Here is a 20674-nt window from a genome sequence, read left to right as displayed (position 1 = left end):
TCAATGTAAAATAGCTGTTTTCTATGTGAATATATTTTAAAATGTAATTTATTTCTGTGATGCAAAGCTGAATTTTCAGCATCATTACTCCAGTCTTCAGTGTCACATGAAATCATTCTAATATGCTGATTGATTATCAATATTTTGATCAAATCTGTGATACTTTTTTTTTTTAGGATTCTTTTATTAAAAAAATAAAAATAAAAAACAGCATTTTTAAAATAGAAATATTTTGCAACAATATAAACTACAGTTTGTGGTTAGTAAATTTTTTTCTTTAAAAAGGAATTAATTATTCATCAAAGAATCTTGACAAAAATCCCAAAAAATATTAAGCAGCACAATGATGAAAAAAATCTATCCTTTCTAGATAACAGTATCTGTGTCAATCAATATTTTATTTTATTTATGGTGTTCCCTTAATGGTTTCTGACTGGCAAACACATGATGAAATATTATTGATTAAAAATGGTTATTAAAATATATACACTTAACTAAACAACAAAAAAAAGTTACTTGAAATAAAACAAATGTTAACTGAAATAAAAAAAAATGTATTTTAGATCAGCTATAAAAACTATGTAAATGTATATAAACGTATATGTTAAAGCAAACATAAAAAATAAAATGACAAAAACAAAGTTACAAGAAGTTTAAGAAAAATTAAAATGAAAATTAAAAATTACAATAAACACTAATTATATTAATTAAATATTAATTGTTATTAAATATGAATAATATAATGTAATTTAAATAATTATAATAACTTAAATAATACTGGAGACAACCAGATAAATATAAATGTACTAAACTAAAAACAAACAAAAAGTTGACTTGAAATACAATAAATGTTAACTGAAATGTAAAAAAAAAATCCTAAACTTATTTTATTTTAGCTCTAAAAACATGTAAACATCTATAAATCTGTATATTTTATTACATGTATATTTAAAACAAAAATAAATAAATAAAAATGACAACAAAGTCAAGTGAATGATAAAAAAAAATAATCTTTTCTTGATCTCAGTGTCTGTATTAATCATTCTTTTCTTTTATTTTATGTGAATATATTTTAAAATATAATTTATTCCTTTTTTGAAAGAAAAGATTTATTACTTTTATTCACCAAGGATGTGTTAAATTGATAAAAAAAGTGATAGCAAAGACTATTGTTAGAAAAGATATCCATTTTGCTGTTCTTTTTAACTTTTTATTAATCGTGAATCCTGAAAAAAATCCAAAAAAATATTACTGTTTCCAACATTGATGATAAAAGTTATTCATCAGCCTATTAGATGGATCATGTGACACTGAAGACATATATTCACATAGAAAGCCATTATTTTAAACTGTAATAATATTTCACAATTTTTGATCAAGTAAATGCAGCCTTGAGGAGCATAAGAGAATTATTGAAATAAATAAATAAATAAATAAAACATTAAAAATCTTACTGAACCCAAACGTTTGAATGACAGTGTACACACAGACATCGAGAATAAGTTACAAAGAGCTCCAGATCCTTTAACTGTGTGTCTGCTCCTCCCAGAGCATTTTTCTGGACGTGTTGCACTTTATGTCGGCGGTGTAAACATCTGTGTTTTTGGCCTGTTTAATTGGACTAATTAATGGAAGGCAAATATAGACCGTCTCTCATCTTGGCTTTCATAAATAAATAAAGCAGATGAATAATTGAAATAGGGCTTGAGTGTAAACAGACAAGAATGTGCGGGAGAGTCCTGGCCTGGAGGTGAAGAGTTGCGGAGGTCACAGATGTTGATGTTGTGCATTGACAGTCTCGTACGACTCCCTTCCATCCTCCGTCAGGCCGTTGCGGTTGGAGCCCTGACAGGGCCATTTATTCGCTCTCGCCGTTGGACGCTAGAAGTGTTTCTGTCGATTCATAAATATTCATCTGACTTGCATCGAATGTCTCACACTTTCTTAACAGATCTGCGTTAGGAGAGGATTAGACTAAAACAAACTCCATATGCTTGGCTCGATGCATCATTCACGTCAACCGAGAGAAGATTTCTGAAATAAACACCAGCCGCGATCGCTAACCGTGGCGCTCGGAGCTAATTACCGCTCAGAGTGGAGTTCTGTTCTCGAAACACACCGGGGAGTTCGGTTCTCAAAAACCTCCCATTGTTCTCTCCGCGTCGAGTTCGACTCTTGATGTGGTTGTGACGGAGAGTTATTCAGACAGATCCTCGTCGTCTTTAATCAAGACGCGAGTGGCAGGTAGAAGCGACGCGTTGCGTTCAGAGCGAGTCAGGATTACCTTTCTCGCTCCGAGATGGAGGAGCCAAAGCTGCTCTTGTTGCAGATCAGTGGTGCGGAGGCAGGCCTTGTTCGGAAATGCCTTCAAAGTCACCGAAAAATGGCAGAGGGTGAATTGGGGCATTGGGGTATTTATTTCATAAATTCGGCAGCGGTAAATTTGCAGGTAATTATGGAGGATTGTGAGGCTCACTGTTGGAGAGGGAGCTAAAATGGGAGGTATAACAAATGATGAAAATAAATGACAAAACAGAAGCTATTTGTAAGGATAGTGAAGCTGAGTCTCTATGTAACTTTCCTTTGCGTTTCGGGTAAAATGCTATGGAAATATATAAATTTCAATATTAAAATAATAAAAATGCGCTGAATTAATGTTGAATTTATAGTGCTAAATTTAAATGTCAACATACAAAAAAAAAATTCAATAAATTAAATCTAAACTAAAATAGCAATAATTATAGTTTCTTTAAACTTACTATAGGACAAAAATTCAGGAGAAATAATTTTATATGCTTAATTTATGTATTTTTTAAATACTACTACTACTACTACTAATACTACTACTACTAATTATTATTATTATTATTATTATTATTATTATTATCACTATTATTATTTAGACATTATTTATTATTTAGAACATCACCCAACATAGTATCTTTTATAATAAAAAACAAATTTAATCAGATTTTTGAGTAACTATAATGATAATAATAATAATAATGATGATAATAAAAATGATCACTAAATAATAAAAGTAATAATAACAATTATTATTATTAGTAGTAGTAGTAGTAGTAGTAGCAGTAGTAGTATTTATAAAAAAATAAATAATCATGAATAAAAAAAAAATTCCATAAATTAAGTATATAAAATTATAAATTGAATTTGTTATATAGTAAGTTTAAAAACACTATATAATTATTGCTATTTTTTGTTGCTGTTATTCAAGTTTAGATTTAATTTATTTAATTATTTTTTTGCATGTTGACCTTGTTAAATTATTGTAAGTATTATATTGAAAGGATATTGACTGAATTGTTTGAATGAATGAATGAATGAATGAATGACATTATATATAATATATAATATAATGTATGAATGGATACTTATTATTTAGTGATAAATAAATAAAAATATATTTTTATATATTTTTATTTATTCATCACTAAATAATAAGTATGAAATATATAAAATTATTTCTCATTAAATATTTGAATTTTTTAATTTTAATTACATTATATATAATTTATAATAAAATGTGTGAATGGATACATATTTAGTGTCCATTATTTAATATTATTTATTATTTATTTAGAATAAATAAAAAAAAATCTAAATGAAATATATAAAATTATTTTTTCTGAAATAATTTTAGACTTTTTGTCATATTGTAAGTTGAAATATACAATATAGTTGTTATTGCTATTTTTTATTGTTTGTTTATTTATTTATTTTTTGTGTTGACTTTTTAACACAAAAATGTTAAATTATTGTAAACATATTGAAAGGATATTGTCTGAATGAATGATAAATAAATAAATAAATAACTATATATATATAATATAATGTATAGATGGATACTTATTATTTAATGATGAATAAATAAACATATATAAATGCTGACTTTCATAAAACAAAATTGTTAAATTATTGTAAATATAATATAGAAATATATATATATGATGAATGGATATTTATATATTATATTATATAATGCACTAAATATTATGAATTGTCCATGTTTCTCTACGTTTTAGTTACATTATTATTTGTATTATTATTATTATTATTATTATTATTATTATTTCATTCTTAAAACCCACTTTTATACATGTTGTCTTTTCTCTGCAAACTTTCTAAGTTTAATTGTGAACAAATGATTTAATCTGCATAATCATATAATCAATTATGAATCGATTCACATTTTGAGATGTCACATTGTCATGTTCTGCCATCATCACTGTCATCTCAAGTTTGTTTTTGTATGTGTTTTTCCTTTCGCTCTGCATGTATCAGTAAGCCAACATGCGACGTCTCATGCCCTATTAACTCTTTTAGCTTTCCAAGTTAACCCAGCTCGCTCTGTGTGTATTTTCACCTCTATTTCTCTCTCTTTCTTCCTCTGCCTTTCTTTTGACTGGAACGCTGTCTACTTCCCAGTCTGCTTTCAAGGTCAGTATGCCTGCACTTCCTTACCACTGCAAATCAACGTCTTCAGGTTGTAACACACCAAACTATATGCCGCTTTACCAGGGCCTGCTGTGTAAATCATTTTAAGGATGGTTCGAATGCTCTGGGACCTGTGTTTCTGAGAGGCCGTCGGGGGGGAAAACTGTATCCGCTAGACGGGAGGAAAATAATTCAGCGCTTGATTGTGGTGTGGCGCTGCCCTTGGGCGATGCACTTAACCCCAATTTGCTCTTGTTGCCTCCATCACTCCCCTCGGACTTGCTTCTAAAGTTTCTATGGAAAAAAGAGAAATTGCTCTGACCTGAATTGATTAAAGGTTCAGAAGAAGGAATGAGGAAACCTGGGAAGGTCAAGCAGGCGCTACAAACAGAAGAGCTTGTCTTATTAATGCATGCTAGCTTACCTGTGAGGTCTGCCCGAGAAGAAAAGGAGCGCTCGCCAGAGCTTCTGCGGATGACGGATAGAAATGATGTGGGAAAAGAACGTGGGAGAGCCCTCGCACAACTTCTAATTGGAGCGTAAAGAATCTCCATCAGTCATTTTCTCCCGAGCCGTGTTGAAAAGCTCGCCTCTTCTTGCCAGCGCACCGCCGATACGGTCCCGTCCCGCTACGGCCGGGATCTCGGCGCTTGGCTTGTTTATCGTGGTTATTATTTGCATCTCTTTTTAGTTTAGTCTGGAACAGAGACTTGTCAAGCTGTTTTATTTTTTCCGCTCTTGTTACTTCGCTGGAAAACAAGGCGAATGTTATGGGAGCGCTTGACAGAACTGTCACTCTCTCTCTCTCTCTCTCGATCTCTTTCGTGCTCATCCTTCTTCTCCTCCTCTTTGTTTTTTTGGCTTTTTTGATTTATTCTCTGGAACTCAGCAACACAACAAACGGGGCCCATTTGATAGCTCCCCCAGATGAAGGGGTGCGGCGTAATGAAAAGAAATCCGTGTCACTCTGAAATGAATTTTCCCCAGTGTTACGCATTTGCTGCTCAGCTCCAGGGCCTCTTGATTTAGTCTACAAATGTTTGACAATAAATGTGATGTGCGTCGCTCCCTGAAGTATGAATGCTTCCTGTCTTCTCCTCCTTTCGTTTTTTTGTTTCTGTTCTTCTGTCTCATTCTCTCGTTCTGTGTTTCTTGTCTTTTTTCTCACTCTACCTCTATTTATTGTTACATTTTCATTCTCTTTCTTTCTTATTTTGTCTTTTTAACTGCATTTCTGTTTTTGCTCTCGCTTGTTGTTTTTCTTTATATTTATGTAAGTCTCTTTCTGCTAGTCTCTTACTTTTCTGCCTTTGTCTCTGAATTTCATCTTTTAAGTAAAAAAAAAAAAGACTACTTTTTATATTTTAAATATTATTTTTCAAATGATTAGTGTTGAGAGAACAGATTTTCTTGCAAGATTAAAAAAATATATTTTTTATACCTTTTTTTTTGTTTGTTTTGCCTACAAAATAAAAATGTATTTTATAGATATATTTTTTAAATCATACATGCAATACAGTACATTGCACTTTTTTGGCATAACTGTATATTTGGCTTATGTGTCCAGTATTAAAAATATATTTAATTTTTGTTTTCCTTTGTAATCAGTTTTTTTTTTTTTTGTTTTGTTTTTTAGCTTTTATTCTCATAATTATTGTTTCCCTACAAAATGTAACACATTGCATAGAATATATAAAATTATTGTTTTGCTTACAATAACAAAAATAGATATTTTATTTGTTTATTTGTTTATTTATTTTTATCATACATGCAATGTAATATTTAAAAATTTTTTGGCATAACTGTTTTGTCTATGACATAAAAAGTCTTTAGTGTGTTTTGCTGATTTGCATCCAAAATAATATTTTTTTTACTTTAGTATTTTCTTATTAATCATTAGTTTTCTTTAGTTTTTATATGCCATGATTATGACATGAATTATTCTTATAGTTATTTTTTGCCTACAGTATTACTATTATTTTACTTTTTGTTTTGCATTTATCATAAATATCATAGACTATGTAATTCTTTTTCTTTTTTTTTTTCTTTAGTATTTTTTGGCCTGTTTTGTCTACAACAAAGATCTTTAATATATTTAGCTGATTTGCGACCAATATTAAAATATATCTTAGTTTTTTTCTTTAGTATTTATCTGTTTAATCGATCTTTCTTCTTTTTTTGTCCCATTTTTTTTAAATATTAGTTTTATTATATATTTATACATTTATTTGTGCACAACATTTTTTTTTCCTTCAGTATTAATTTATTTCCTTCAGTATTATAAGCATAATTTCTGATGTGTGATTTTAATTAAGATGAGCATACAGTACATTATTTCAGGTATATTTAATATATACTATCTTTGTAATATATTCTAAAATATTTTTATTTTACAACCATTCCTCCCTCTGTTTTTCCTCTCTCTCCCACATTCTCCGTTTGTGTAATTCAAGAGCAGCAGAAGGCTGTATTTCTGGGTTTTGTCTCATTGCGGGAGGCCGTTCTGCTGCGCTGGTCCGCCGCTGTTGGTTACCGCCGGCAGGTGAAGGCCACAATCCCGCACAGACAGGGAGGTCTGCGTGTCCGGGCCTGTCGATGAGCGCATACGATACGGCCGGCTCGGGGAACACCTCCGCCTGTCTGTTGTCTCTGCGAGCTTTCCAGTTAGCTTTGGCTGGCCCAGCCTCAGAGCCGACCGCATGATTAACTAGATTAGTCAAGGGCCGGAGGGAATCATCCGCTCCGCACAGGACGGTACGAAAGAGACGCGGGGACACCCCGTCGTGCACCTGGCCGCAAAGCCCTCTCAGAAGCCAAAGTCTATTAGGCTCGAAAAGTTCACGCTCACCACAGACAGAACTGCGAAAATGAGCCCCGCTATCAAGCGGCGGCTCTCGCCAGCTCTGCTCCACCTGCTGCTAGTCTGCGAAGAACCCACATTTCCTGTCTTTTATTAGTCCTGAGCTCACGAACATATCCTGAACGCCAGGAAGGGAGATCTCCGGCCAATATAAAGACACAATTGACATTTAAGGATGACTTCGCGAGGGATGAGGAATGAAGTAAACACACGCTCTCAAACAGCCTTTGATGGCGTTCCACTCCGTTCTCTGCTGGTCAAACAGGTCGGGCTTGCGATAAACAGAAAGGTTTTTGTCCTTACTCAACCTTTTTGCTGTTTATCCCATCCTGGACTGTTAGTGTGGGCACTCTTATATGCAATTCTGTCAGCGCCGCTGAAAAGAACAAGAAAAATGACATCAAAAAGTGGGCCCAAAAGACTTGGATGAAAATGCGGTAACCATCTCCAGCCTTCTGCGTTGCACAGGCCGCTCATAAACGCACGCTGGCTCTGTAACACAAGACGCGGCTTTCTGTTTTCTACCCAGAATTCCTCATAACGGCGTGATGGATTTATTTCTTCAACATCGATTTCCTAGTGCATTCATCTCGAAATCGCACCCAATTTTACCATTGGGTCTTGTTTTGTGTTATTAAGTGTCAGGTGCGATTGAACTTTGGAATAACGTTTGCTTTAATGCCCGCCGGGCCTCATTTCTCCACTTAAGTGACCGCAGAACGTAATTGTTTAGAAATGTAGACTCTTATTATTTTGAGAAAGAGCGATCGAGTCATATAAGGAGTCGTTTTTCCAGCGTTCGCTTTCGCCTCGTCATGGCTTTGTCCTTTCCTAGAGGGTGTGAAAAGCACTTTTTTGAGACGTCGCTATGCTGAAGTTTAGAACATCTTCATAGGCGAAAGTTAGCAAACTTTTCTGATGTTTGCTCACACGCTTCAGCCGATATCTTGAGAATTTCAAAGAGCTTTCAAGCCTTAGCCTGTAAACATTGCCTGCAGCTGTCTTGTATATGAATTATTAATCGTAAGATCTGGACCAAAATAATGAATTACTATTTTTGATAATATTCCAGGGTTTGAGCTCCACAGAAATAAGATTCATTAAAAAGCGTTCGGTAAGACTGTAGAAATTCTCTTTTGAACCCGTTTTCACCTGTGTGTTCAAAAGTGTGTGTTTTGTTTGGATTTCTACGTTGGCGTTTTGATGTATAATTAGTGTGTTTTTCCTCTGGACGACCTCAAAATTGTGCTGAAAGATTATTTTCTTTCTCTCCCACCCTGTCGTAGACCTGTTTACCTGTTTTTCATTTTTTCCATCCCTGTTAATGTTGCTCCTCTCGTTGCCTGAAGCCGCACTGGCGCTCAAATATAGCATGCTTTTCCTAGTATTGATAATATGTCTGCTAATGCAACATAAAGCTCGGTACTGAGAGGAGGAAGATGACAGGGTTACATATGTGATCCCAGAGTTTTATTTAGAGGAATGGAAAATGTTGGCATTGGAAAAATTGAAATAAAGGCGGCCTTTAAATGGGGTCTCTGCCCTCGAACACTTGCGTAGGTGTGTTTACTATACGGAGATGTTTCCGTTTAGGTTTGCGATGTGTTCGCGTGAGAGTGAGATGTTCTCTTAAAATATCTCATGTATTTATTTTCTTCTTTTTACACTAGCATCCAAAAGCCTGAGGTTGGTGAATTTTTAAAATGTTTCTGAAAGAAGTCTCTTATGCTCACCTAGGCTGCGTTTATTTGATTAAAAATATAGAAAAAGCTGGAATATTGTGAAATAATATTAGTGTTTAAAATAACTGTTTTCTATTTGCATGTATTTTAAAATGTAATTTATTTCTGTGAGGAAAGTTTTTTTTTTTTTTTTTTTTTTTTTTTTGTTTTAAGCATCATTACTCCAGGCTTCAGTGTCACATGATCCTTTCCAATGTTAAAAACAGTTGTTGCCTAATATTTTTTGTTTCTCAGAATTCTTTGAATGGAAAGTTTTAAAGAACAGCATTTATTTGACATAAATCTTTTATGTCATAATAATTATCTTTACTGTCACTTTTGATAAATGCATCCTTTCTGAATAACAGTATTATGTCTTTCAAATAAATAAATAAAATAAATGGCATCATTTTGAATATAAAAAATTAATTAATTAAATTACAATTATACACATTTTATATATTTATATATAAATAGTTTTTTATTGTTTTGTTGTTTTTTCTATATATTTATTATTTATTTAACTTAATTGTTAATTGTTTCAGAATAACTCAAAATTGTAATTAATACAAATTTAACCCTATATCAATGTTTTTAGCTTTCAAAAAAGAATATATATGTATGTATATATGTGTATATATATATGTGTATATATATATATGTGTATATATATATATATATATATATATATATATATATATATATATGTGTATATATATATATATATATATATATATATATGTGTGTGTATATATATATATATATATATATATATATGTGTGTGTATATATATATATATATATATATATATATATATATATATATATATATAATATTATAAATTATAATCAATTATAAATATATATATATATATATATATATATATATATATATATATATATATATATATATATATATATATATATATATATATATATGTAAAAATTATTTTATTTATTTATTTTATTTTATTTATTTTATTTATTATTTATTTATATTATTTATTTATTTAGTTATTTATTCCCCACCCATTTCAGAATTTTCAGATAATTCTAATTAATACGGACATTAATACTGTTAGCGTTTAGAAATATCACTATTTGAAATCTAGGTGATTGGGTAAAAAAAGAATTTACATGATGATTCATCTGCAAATAAATGCAGTTGGGTTTCTGTTTTATCGTTCATATTTTTCACTGATAAATATAAAGCAGAGATTTATTTTGGGTCTGTTTAAGGAATCTTTTAAATCAATATTTGACTAAATCTGACAGGATGGGCTAGATTACAGTGTCATCATCACTTACATCTATAATGCGGCTCACTGGAGATATTGGCATGCATGCTAGAAATATCTTACTAACAAAGCTTTTATGTCAACAGGGTTTACGAATCGCTTTTGTTATACACTGTACCTGTGCCGTCGTACGCTTTTATCACAGCATATCAAAAATACCAGAGCGACTGGCGAATTACATCTGAATTAGATGTTGCTGTTCCTCTTTATTGCTGTAGAAGTGTTTCCTCCATGAACTCTGTGAAATGGGGTTACCTATCCCATCACATCAGAGCTCAAATGGAGACATATAAACATATAATCAAAACCCTGAATAAAGGCTGGCGCGCAATGCATAAAAACAGTCAGCTGCTTATTGCAAGTGTAGCCGAGCCAAGCAGATGGCTTGGCCTCTTCTGGAAACACCAAATAGGAACATTCCAGTATATTTATGACCTGTTACACAAACTCCCTCGAGCACACACACAAAGTCTTTTTGCTTTGTTATACGGTCATGTTATCTTCAAGATGGTTTTTTGACAGCACAGCACAGTGCAATTTGCCTGATGTTTTTAGAATGAACATGTACTTTTATGAGATTTTTTTTTTTTTTTACTAGCCATCAAATTAGCAAACTACTTTGGAACTGCAACTTGCTAAGATGCTCATAAAGTAGTTGAACTACAGCCAAGCTACCCTTTGAGTAGTAGTGGTGCTAGTTAACTCAGGGTTTCCACGGGTCCTTAAAAAGTCTTAAATGGTACAAGAAGGTCTAATATGATTTCAGGAGAGATGGAAAAACAAGAATTGCAATATTCCTGAATGCGACGATTAAACTTCAAAAGGCTGTGATTTTATTAAATTAATATGAGTGCTGCACATTTCAAGGCAAAGGCGCTGCTTTGTGTACAGTTGTTACTGGCAAAATCCATATATTTCTGCTGTTACGGAAGCGCCACCTGCTGGCAGCGAATACATTAGCATTTTCAATCGGCCCGTCTGCTGTTTTTGTTCAGGCCAAAGCGAAAATCAACCCATGTTTTTATGTTAAAAACAGGCAGAGTTGTAAATGTGAACTAGTGGTTCGACAAGAAGATAATGCATTATAAAAATCAAAACAATTAAGATATATTTAATTGTTTAAATAATTATAAGAAGTTGTACTTATTCAACTCATCCATTTTCCTAAAAATGGTTTAAAGGCTGAAATGTGAAGTTTATAGTTTTAATTTGCATTAATTTTCCGTCTGCTGTTTTTGTTCAGACCAAAGTGAAAAACAACCCAGAGTTGTAAATGTGTATTACTTTTGAATGCTTTTCCTAAAAATGGTTTAAAGCCAGAAAAGTAAAGTTTATAATTTTATAAAACTTTGTTTTTCTGAAAACCTGTATCTGATCTGTAAATCATGCTTTTTACAGTCATTTTACAGTGTAATACGTTTAATATATCATGTTGCCCTACCCCGCTCATATAGTATTAATTTAATTTGTGCATAAAGGTCATAAAAAGTTTTAAATTTGAGCTTAAAAAGTCGTACAGATACCCTGTAACTAAAAATAGCTTTTTGAGGAAAAAAGAGAAAACTTTCTGGAAGTCTAATTGTCAGATGGTACTACTTAATTCTGCAATTAGAGCACTTCAGAACTAACGAATAAAACTAGAAAATGCGTTTATATAACAGAGCCGAAAACATTGTTTAAATAAATATTTCGGTTTAAAATGAATTGGAGAATCATTTAAATGAATCAATGAGTTGTTTGTTTAAATCAGCGAATTGTTTGAATAAATCAGTGAATCGTTTATTTAATCAGTGAATCGTTTATTTACACGAACCATGTGAATGAACTGATTCACCAAATTGAATCCGATTTCCCAATGCAACACTGGAGAGAGAGCGGACAAAGTTCACTCTGCTGTAAAGCTGCAGGCGTTTGTCATGCTTATTGGTAAATCTGTTCTGTTTTGAAACAGCGGTCAATTTAGTGGCATGCTGCTTTTAGTTATTTACACCCTAACGGTGCAACTGAATCAAGGAGCTGTTGTGTTTTTGTTAGCCTTGGTTTCTGTTTGCGTTTGCAGAAATGTATGGTTCTAACAAATATAGTGGATGAAATAGTAGTAGACTTCGCCTCTTCATCGCCTACGCTCTGTCAACACGTCTTGCGATCCTCATGTCCAAGAGACGTGCGTTCACAAATTCACCGAAAGGAAAACCTTGGGAACCTTCTGAAAAGATGGATAAACGCTCAAACCAGTTACTAGCATTGGGTCTCCAGGCTAACCTGATCTCCAAACATTTGTTTGCTAGCAGATTTGTATTAGTATCTGCGACGGGAGCCAGAAGACTGTGGCTTTCCTCTGGTCCTTCCACACAGAGACTCCACTGTGCTAAGGACGGCTTATCCAGAGGAACGATCAGGTTCTGGTGGTGCGGCGGCTTGGCCCGCTTTCTCCAAGCCTTGTTCGGCGTCACCTCGCCTCGGCGAACACGCTCTGAAGCACCTTGGTGGAGCACCTTGGTTCCGCTTTCCTGGCACACGTATGCGTGGCTTGTCGTATCCCATAAGCCGCCATAATAACTCTTCAATTACCTTCCCATATTGTGTGTCTTGGGCAGTGCTCTGTGGGGCCGAGGGAGGTCTTTCCACAACGCCGTGTTATTACTCATTTAAAGACATTGGTGTTGGCATAGTCAGTGGTACATCTGTTCAGCAGGGCAGAGGCGCAGTTTTTCCTTGTTTTTTGATCAAGTCAAGATGGTGAACGGTAACCGATCCCGGCCGCCACGCTGCCAGCGTGCAATCCACCGGCGGCGGCCACGTAAACAGGAAAACTCTCGCGCTCTGACGCTCATTGGGGTCGAGCGACCGCAGGATCTGGGCCTGTTGGTACGACACTTCTCAGAAATGAAAATGTCTTGAATACTCTTTTAATTTATTTATTCCTTCCTTTTTGCTAGTGCTTTGTGATCCTGCGGGTTTCCATGCCACAGCAAATGGAGGAGGGAGAAGGATAATGAGAAAAATCCCAGAGCTCAAACACAAACATACTGACTTTCATTTGCAGCACAGCTTGATCTGTGAAGATCAGTCCTGCTCCCTTTTGTTGTCATTTATAATAAGCTAGACCGCTTTTGGCTCCTCTCATTGACCCTTCTGTTTGTACTTGACTGCTTGTATGTGTGCAAAAGAAGAAAATGCTCTGGAACACTCTTTGAGGAACAGATCGTATTAGTTAGTATTTCATGTTATCTTTTTTGGTTTCACCCAATCATAAATAAAATAGAGTTGCTTTTTTTTTCATTGAAATACAATCGGTATGTTATCTAATTTCTTTAATCATACATAATGCCACTTTTTTATTTTATTTTATTTTATTTTATTTTCGCCCATTTATGATTATATACAAAGCTTGATATTGAATATTAAAATTTTGATCATTTTCAGATTAAAATCACATTAAATATACAATAGGCATGTGATCTGATGTAATAAACATGCATAATGCCACATTATTTTATTTTAATTATTTTTTATTTTTATTTTGACCCATTCCTGATTATATACAAAGCTTATTATGTATTAAAATATAGCTGATTTTCAGATTAAAATAACTTTAAATATACAATAAGCAGGTGATCTGATTTCATCAATCATACATAATGACATATTATTTTTATTATTTTATTTTATTTTGTTTTGTTTTGTTTTTTGTGTTTTTTTTTTTTTTTTTTTTTTTTTTTTTATATTATTATTTTATTTTATTTTGACTCATTCCTGATTCTATACAAAAGCTGAATATTGTATATTAAAATATATCTGATTTTCAGATTAAAATAACTTTAAATACACAAATTTTATTTTATTTTATTTTATTTTATTTTATTTTATTTTATTATTTTGTTTTATTTTATTTATTTATTTTTTTTTTTATATTTGGACCCATTTTGGATTAAATACAAAGCTTGTTATTGTATATAAAAAAATATAGCTGATTTTCAGATTAAAATTAAATTTAAATATACAATATCCATGTGATCTGATTTCATCAAACATAATGCAACATTGTATAATTTTTATTTGATTTGTTATTTGATCTTTTTTATTTTTATTTTTTTTATTCTAAATAGATTTTTTTTTAATAGTATGTGAAACATTATGCAATATTTATATTGTGCATACATTCTGCAAACCTTGGCAATGCTAGTTGCCAAAAAGTTGCTATATCAAAGACTAGAACACACACATTCCTCTCTCTTTTTGTTTTCTGTGTCCATCGACCGCAATGTGCATCTGTGCATGTCTGACTGAAGTCTGTTGGTGTCTGTTGCAGGCAAATGAAAGACCAAAGCAAGAAGGTTGCCAACCTGAAGCACAAAGAGCAGGTGGAGAAAAGCAAGAACGCCCAGTTGATGGAAGAGGCTCGTAAGCGAGAGGATAACATGAACGAGAGTTCTCAACAGATCAAGGTAAAGCCCACATGGCGTTTATTTACACCATATACAGTGCTCAAATCTGTTCTGTATCAGACCTCACTCATGTGATGTTGCCTAATTGAAATGCAGGATAAATCCCCGCGCCTTGTAATGGATTTCAGGCAAGGGCTTTACGCACATAACAACAGAAATCTGACGAGAGCGATGGCTGTTATAGTCTTAACATTGAAACTTAACCCGTAATGAGGCCCATCAACCTTTTAAGAGGGTCAAAGTCCCCCAAAAACCATGAATTATTCACAATAGCTCAATCTTATGTGCAGCACTTAAAGGTTTTCCTTTTGCGCTGCCTAGAAATGTCTCTTCAGAGCGATCCGTCTTCCGATTATATAAGTTTGGATGTCAGCTCCAGTTCCTCATTTGAGAATTGCTGGGATTCTTCTCAGGTAAAGAGCGAGCTCATGTTTCCCTCATCCAGACCGCATTCACGCACATCCTGACCTCGCGTCCTCCCCTCATTGTGAGCTTTGGATTTTGGGAAAAGAGAAAAGGAGCGGGTAATTGAACAATGAAACAGGACACAGTTGTTCAGTGCGACCGCAGGAGCTATTTTTGAATTTATGGCTCCGCGATATCGAAGCAGAAACGTCAGCGACGATGTTCAGGTATCGGCGTGATTTGGCGAATACAAGCGGCCTCATCCAGGCTGATGTAACTTTCATCATATTGACTATTTTTGTGCCGTTTTGACAGGGTGGTGGTCTGTGGCGGAGTTCGGCTTCGAATAGAAAGCCAGAATCAGCAGTTAACGTCTGTGAGAATCTCCGCGCAAAAAGTCCCACTTTTTATGGAGGGGCTGTTTTTCCTCTTCGCCGTAGACCTCTGGACAACAATGCCACAGCGGCCCTCGCTTTGTTGTGGTTTTCGGTGTTTTTCCTGGCCGTCCGTTTGTTCTTTCGATCATTCTCCGTTTTCACATTTTCCTTGTTCTGTGTCATGTGTTCTTTGTTTTCGTTCGAGTTCATATGCTCTTTTTCTGACAGCAGGATTGATGTGCTATTGGACTTCGACCTGTGGTACCCGGCGACTGGTGCGTCAGTGTGTGCGTGCGCACGAGTACGTGTTGCGGTCAAAGAGAGCTCATTTATGACTTCAGGGCCCCAGCTTCCTCCGTGGGGTCACGTTGCCGCGAGCCCACATTGTGGCTTGCGCTCCCCCGTTTCGAAGCACCCTGATGCGGCTGCATCGCGGGCCTCGTCTGGAAGCGGCGACAGCTGCTTCCTTCAGCCAAGACCATCAACCACCACCTTCCCCCACAGGCACGTCACGATCCGGCCTTGAGGCCATGAGACTCCAGATCGAGCGAAGCCCGAGCTGATCCCCACACGCTATTGGACGCGTCAGGCGTGTTTGAAAGGCAAACCGATTGTTGTTGATGATTTGGTATGATTACGGTGGTCCCGGTCCAATCAGTTGGTCAGGGTGGGCTGAGAGAGAGGTTAGCCCAGGACACCAGAGCGAACCTCTCTCTCTCTGACCCGCCACTAAAAATGGCTATTGCAATCAATGAAGAAGGTTTCTATTGGAGCCCTGAGGTGGGATGTGGGGTGGTCGGTTGCGGTTCAGCACCAGAACTGCACAAACACATTCGGAATAGTAACTGTTGACATTGGAGAAGCTTGGATGGTCAGAAAGGAAGGACTGTTGCTTCTATTTTGTGGTGTTTCCTGCTGGTGGCGTTGTGTTGCTTCCACATGATTTGATCCAATCAGTCCTCTAATTAGTGGTGCTTTCTTAGGCAAGCGTGACTGTAACTTTGTGCAAACCCCCAGATCTTGTGTATTGCGTGCTGTTGGCGTGATTCATACCTCAAATTGTGCTTGAATTGAATTGGCCTTAACAGACAGGACGTTGAACTGAAATTAGAATGGCAGGAAGTGGGATCGTTCACCCAAAAATGAAAATTCTGTCATTAATTACTCACCCTCATGTCTTTCCAAAACTAGACGTTCGTTCATTTTCAGAACACCAATTGGGGTATTTCTGATGAAATCTGAGAGCTCTCTGACCCTGCATAAACAGCGAGGGTCCTGCTGAACCACTGATGTTACATGGACGTTTTTTTACGACGTCCTTACTAAGTTTCTGTGCCTTGGGACCCTTGCTGTCTATGCAGGGCCAGAAAGCTCTCAGATTTCATCAAAAATATCTTAATTTGTGTTCCAAGTTGAACGGTGGTCTTGCGGGTTGGAACAACATGAGGGTGAGTAATTAATGACAGAATTTTCATTTTTAGGTGAACTATCATGACGCAGGTAATACATTCTGGGAAATTAAGTGGTGTTGAGCAGATTTGTTCATCTGCAAGTCCCAGACTTAAAGGTGAAGCTGACTTCCAGAACAAAAATTTACAGATAATGTACTCACCCGTTGACATCCAAGATGTTCATGCCTTTGTTGTCATGTTTTTTTGAGAAAACATTTCAGGTATTATCTCCATATAGTGGAGCTCTGAGTAATCCGGATCAGTCCAGTTAGGGTAAAAAACTCCTCCAACTTCAAAATCATTCTACACTGCTGTTTTACGTTTTTTTGTAAAGGGCGTTTGACCTCCTTTGCATGTTCACTTTGTAAACACTGGGTCGGTACTTCTGCAGCGATGTAGGACGGTTTTAAAGTTGGAGGAGAAAATGAGATGGGAGTTTTTCTACATAACTTAATGGCAGAGATAGACAAGACGAGCATTTGAGGTTAAAAAGTATATTAACAATTGTGTCGCTAGATACGACCCTTGTTCCTCAGCTGGATCCCTTTGAAGCTGCTTTAAACTGCATTTAACAGATCAGCTTTCATTCTAAAGTTTTTGAAAAAATTGTTAAATTCTTTTTTAACAGTACATATTACGGTTATATGACATTCTGAGAATTTAATTTTAAATTTAAATTAAACTTTTACATTTTTGGAACCTCAGTACCTCAGAACCTTCATTTTTGGAACATCAGAAATTCAATAATGGATTTGGAATGAAAAGCACTGTGAAACAGTGAAACTAATTTTTATAAGTCTTGTTTTGATTTTATTTTTAATGTTTGTTTATGAAGTTTGACATGCTGAATATGAAAATCACATTACTATCATTGGGCATGAAAACTAAAAAAATACTGGGACATCTTCTACAAGCCAATCTGTTATTACTCATGCATGAAAATTACATAGTATCTGCTTAACACTGAGCTAAAAACAACATAATCATAAACAGATACCAAAAGTGAGTCATCCAAAACTTCAAAAGTGTACTTTGGATGATTTTAGCCCTTTGACTAGTCCCATGATGTTTTTATAATGTTTGTTCTAGAAAGCACTAGAATTTTACAGAATGTTACAGAAACTTCTAGAATGTTCCCATTCTTGGAAAAACAAAATTAGTACAAAATCTATCTGTTTAATAATTAATTATAGAAATTTACCAAAATATTTATGCTATGTGAAAATAAATGGTACCAGTAATCAGCACCACGGAATTAAAGAAGAACCCTAAAAAATTTAAGTGAAACACATTTTCTGAATTCATTTCTGAATTGCTTTTTGTCAACTAACATTGGGCCTCTTAACAACTACCGAAAAAACCCTAGAAACAGGGTTGCCAAGTCTGCAGTTTTCACACGGAATTGGGCTACTTTTAAACTGTTGCTCCTGGGTTAATGGTTTGACATTGCATAAAGTATATTTGACTAAAATGCTTGTACTGACATATTTTATATTCCACCAATGATAAAACTGCAGTAGATGTTAAGTTTTGTGAAAGAAGGCCTGCTAAGAAGCCCTTGAATTGTATTTATGATCACTACCATGTATTGGTTTTTAACAGTGACTGTAAAACATGTACTTTAGGTATGAGTTTTGCTATTTGGGTTATGGTCATTGGGCTATTTTTGATTGCCCGTTAGGCTGGTTTTGTTACGCAGACCTGGCAACCCTGCATAGAAATTACTTAGTACTCCTTTTTGATGGGCAAGAATCAAAATGTCAGTGTCTAGTTAATTAAATGTAGCTGTTAGTTTTCATAGGATGAGCAAATGAGACACATTTATGATCACTGTGATTTATTGGTTTTCAACAATGACTGTGAAATATGTACTTTAGGCATGGGAGTTGCATATTTTGAGTTTTGCTATTTGGGTTATGGTCATTGGGCTATTTTTGATTGCCCGTTAGGCTAGTTTTGTTACGCAGACCGGGCAACACTGCATAGAAATGACTTGGTACCCTTTTTTGATGGGCGAGAATAAAAATGTCAGTGTCTAGTTAATTAAGTTTAGCTGTTAGTTTCCATAGGATGAGCAAATGTGCAGAGAATCGCAATGCGAGAGAGGGTCTTTGATCAACGCCCCTCAAGAGCGTGACTTCAACCTCTTGTGAATCATCCCTATCGTTTTTCATTTATCTCACTAGCCTGATAAAACTGGAGATGGGTTTTTATAGGCCTCCACATCTCTTGAGCGCTAGAGACATTTTCCGCCGGATACAGAGTTCCCAGACGTGCAATACGTACTGAATCATCAAGCCGTACCCCCTCTTCTCCCGCTGATCAAATATCATCAGCCTGAAGAAATCAAGACTTTCACTGGGAAGCAGGATGGAGAAAGACAGCGGGGGAGAGAAGATGACATTATAATGAAGCCCAGTAAATACCTGTTTTACTGCGTGGTTGAGTCTGTTCCCTTTTACTGCGCCAAATGCTCTGACTCCCAGCATGCCCTGTGACCAGACGGTCCCACTGTATCACAGTCTCCACCTTGACAGACCTTCATCAAACACAGATATGCTGGAAATATTGAAAGACAGACTTGGAAAGACAATAGAAAGGTCAAAGAATGGAAAGGTACATGCAGTCAGTTCAGAAAAGGTGGACATATGCCACCACAGACTTTGTGCAATCATCAAAGCAAGCTTTGAAAAGGGTTTCCTCACAGGTGCAGTGTGTGCACGACTCCAGAGAAGCCATTAGACTGACGCCGGAGCGCCGCACATTACGAATAGTGGTTGTAAGCCATAGGTCTTCTGTTTATAAGTCTCCCAGCCCCTTTTATGTTTGGCACAATGTGCTCTCGTGTGGTTGTAAACATCAGCACTCAAATGCAAAGGGCTTAGAGTGACACCTTTAGTGTGCAATCGTGGAACAGTATTTTATAACATTTGGCGAGTTGGGGAACATGCTGCTAAGTGTACTTACAAGCACTGGTGGTCTTTTTATTCTGTGTAAGTTTGTGCACGGTTAAGAGAGACTGAATATATACAGTGTGCACTGTAGATTGATTTATTTTATTTTATTTTACTGTCATAGCACGTGATTCCTAAATGCTTCATGATTTAGCTTCATGCTTATTTTATTTTATTTTTATTTTATTTTGCTATCATAGCACTGAGTTCCTAAATGCTTCATGATTTATTTGTTTTATTTTATTTTATTTTATTCAGATATCATAGCACTGGATTACTAAATGCTTCATGTTTTGTTTTGTTTTATTTTATTTTATTATTTTTTTGTTTTATTTTATTTTATTTTACTATCATAGCACTTGTTTTCTAAATGCTTCATGATTTAGCTTAATGCTTATTTTATTTTATTTTATTTTATTTTATTCTCATAGAAGCTTCATGATTTATTTTGTTTTGTTGTATTTTATTTTATTTAGTTTAATTTTATTTATTTATTTATTTATTTATTTTTACTATCATAGCATTGGATTCCTAATGTAGCTTAAAATGTTTCGTAATTTAGCTTCATGCTTATTTTATTTTATTTTGTTTTGTTTTGTTTTGTTTTGTTTTGTTTTATTTTTTTTTTTATTTTATTTTATTTTATTATCAAAGCACTGGATTCCTAAAAGCTTCATGATTTAGTTTCATGCCTATTTTATTTTTT

At 34.6% G+C, this 20674-nt stretch overlaps 1 protein-coding gene across 8 annotated transcripts in view; it reads left to right on the top strand.

Moving 5' to 3' along the window:
* erc1b (ELKS/RAB6-interacting/CAST family member 1b) overlaps window positions 1-20674 on the top strand; it is a 256072-nt gene that overhangs the window by 87422 nt on the left and 147976 nt on the right. For all 8 annotated transcript variants that reach the window (XM_051107019.1, XM_051107018.1, XM_051107022.1 and 5 more), the window contains one exon: window positions 14646-14781. In XM_051107019.1, the coding sequence (XP_050962976.1) occupies window positions 14646-14781 (136 nt within the window). The remainder of the gene's footprint in view (window positions 1-14645; window positions 14782-20674) is intronic.

This window comes from Labeo rohita, chromosome 4, assembly GCF_022985175.1.
Source record: "Labeo rohita strain BAU-BD-2019 chromosome 4, IGBB_LRoh.1.0, whole genome shotgun sequence".
Classification (NCBI taxonomy): domain Eukaryota; kingdom Metazoa; phylum Chordata; class Actinopteri; order Cypriniformes; family Cyprinidae; genus Labeo; species Labeo rohita.
Note: the sequence above shows the minus strand (reverse complement) of the source record. Positions and strands in the feature narration are given on the sequence as shown.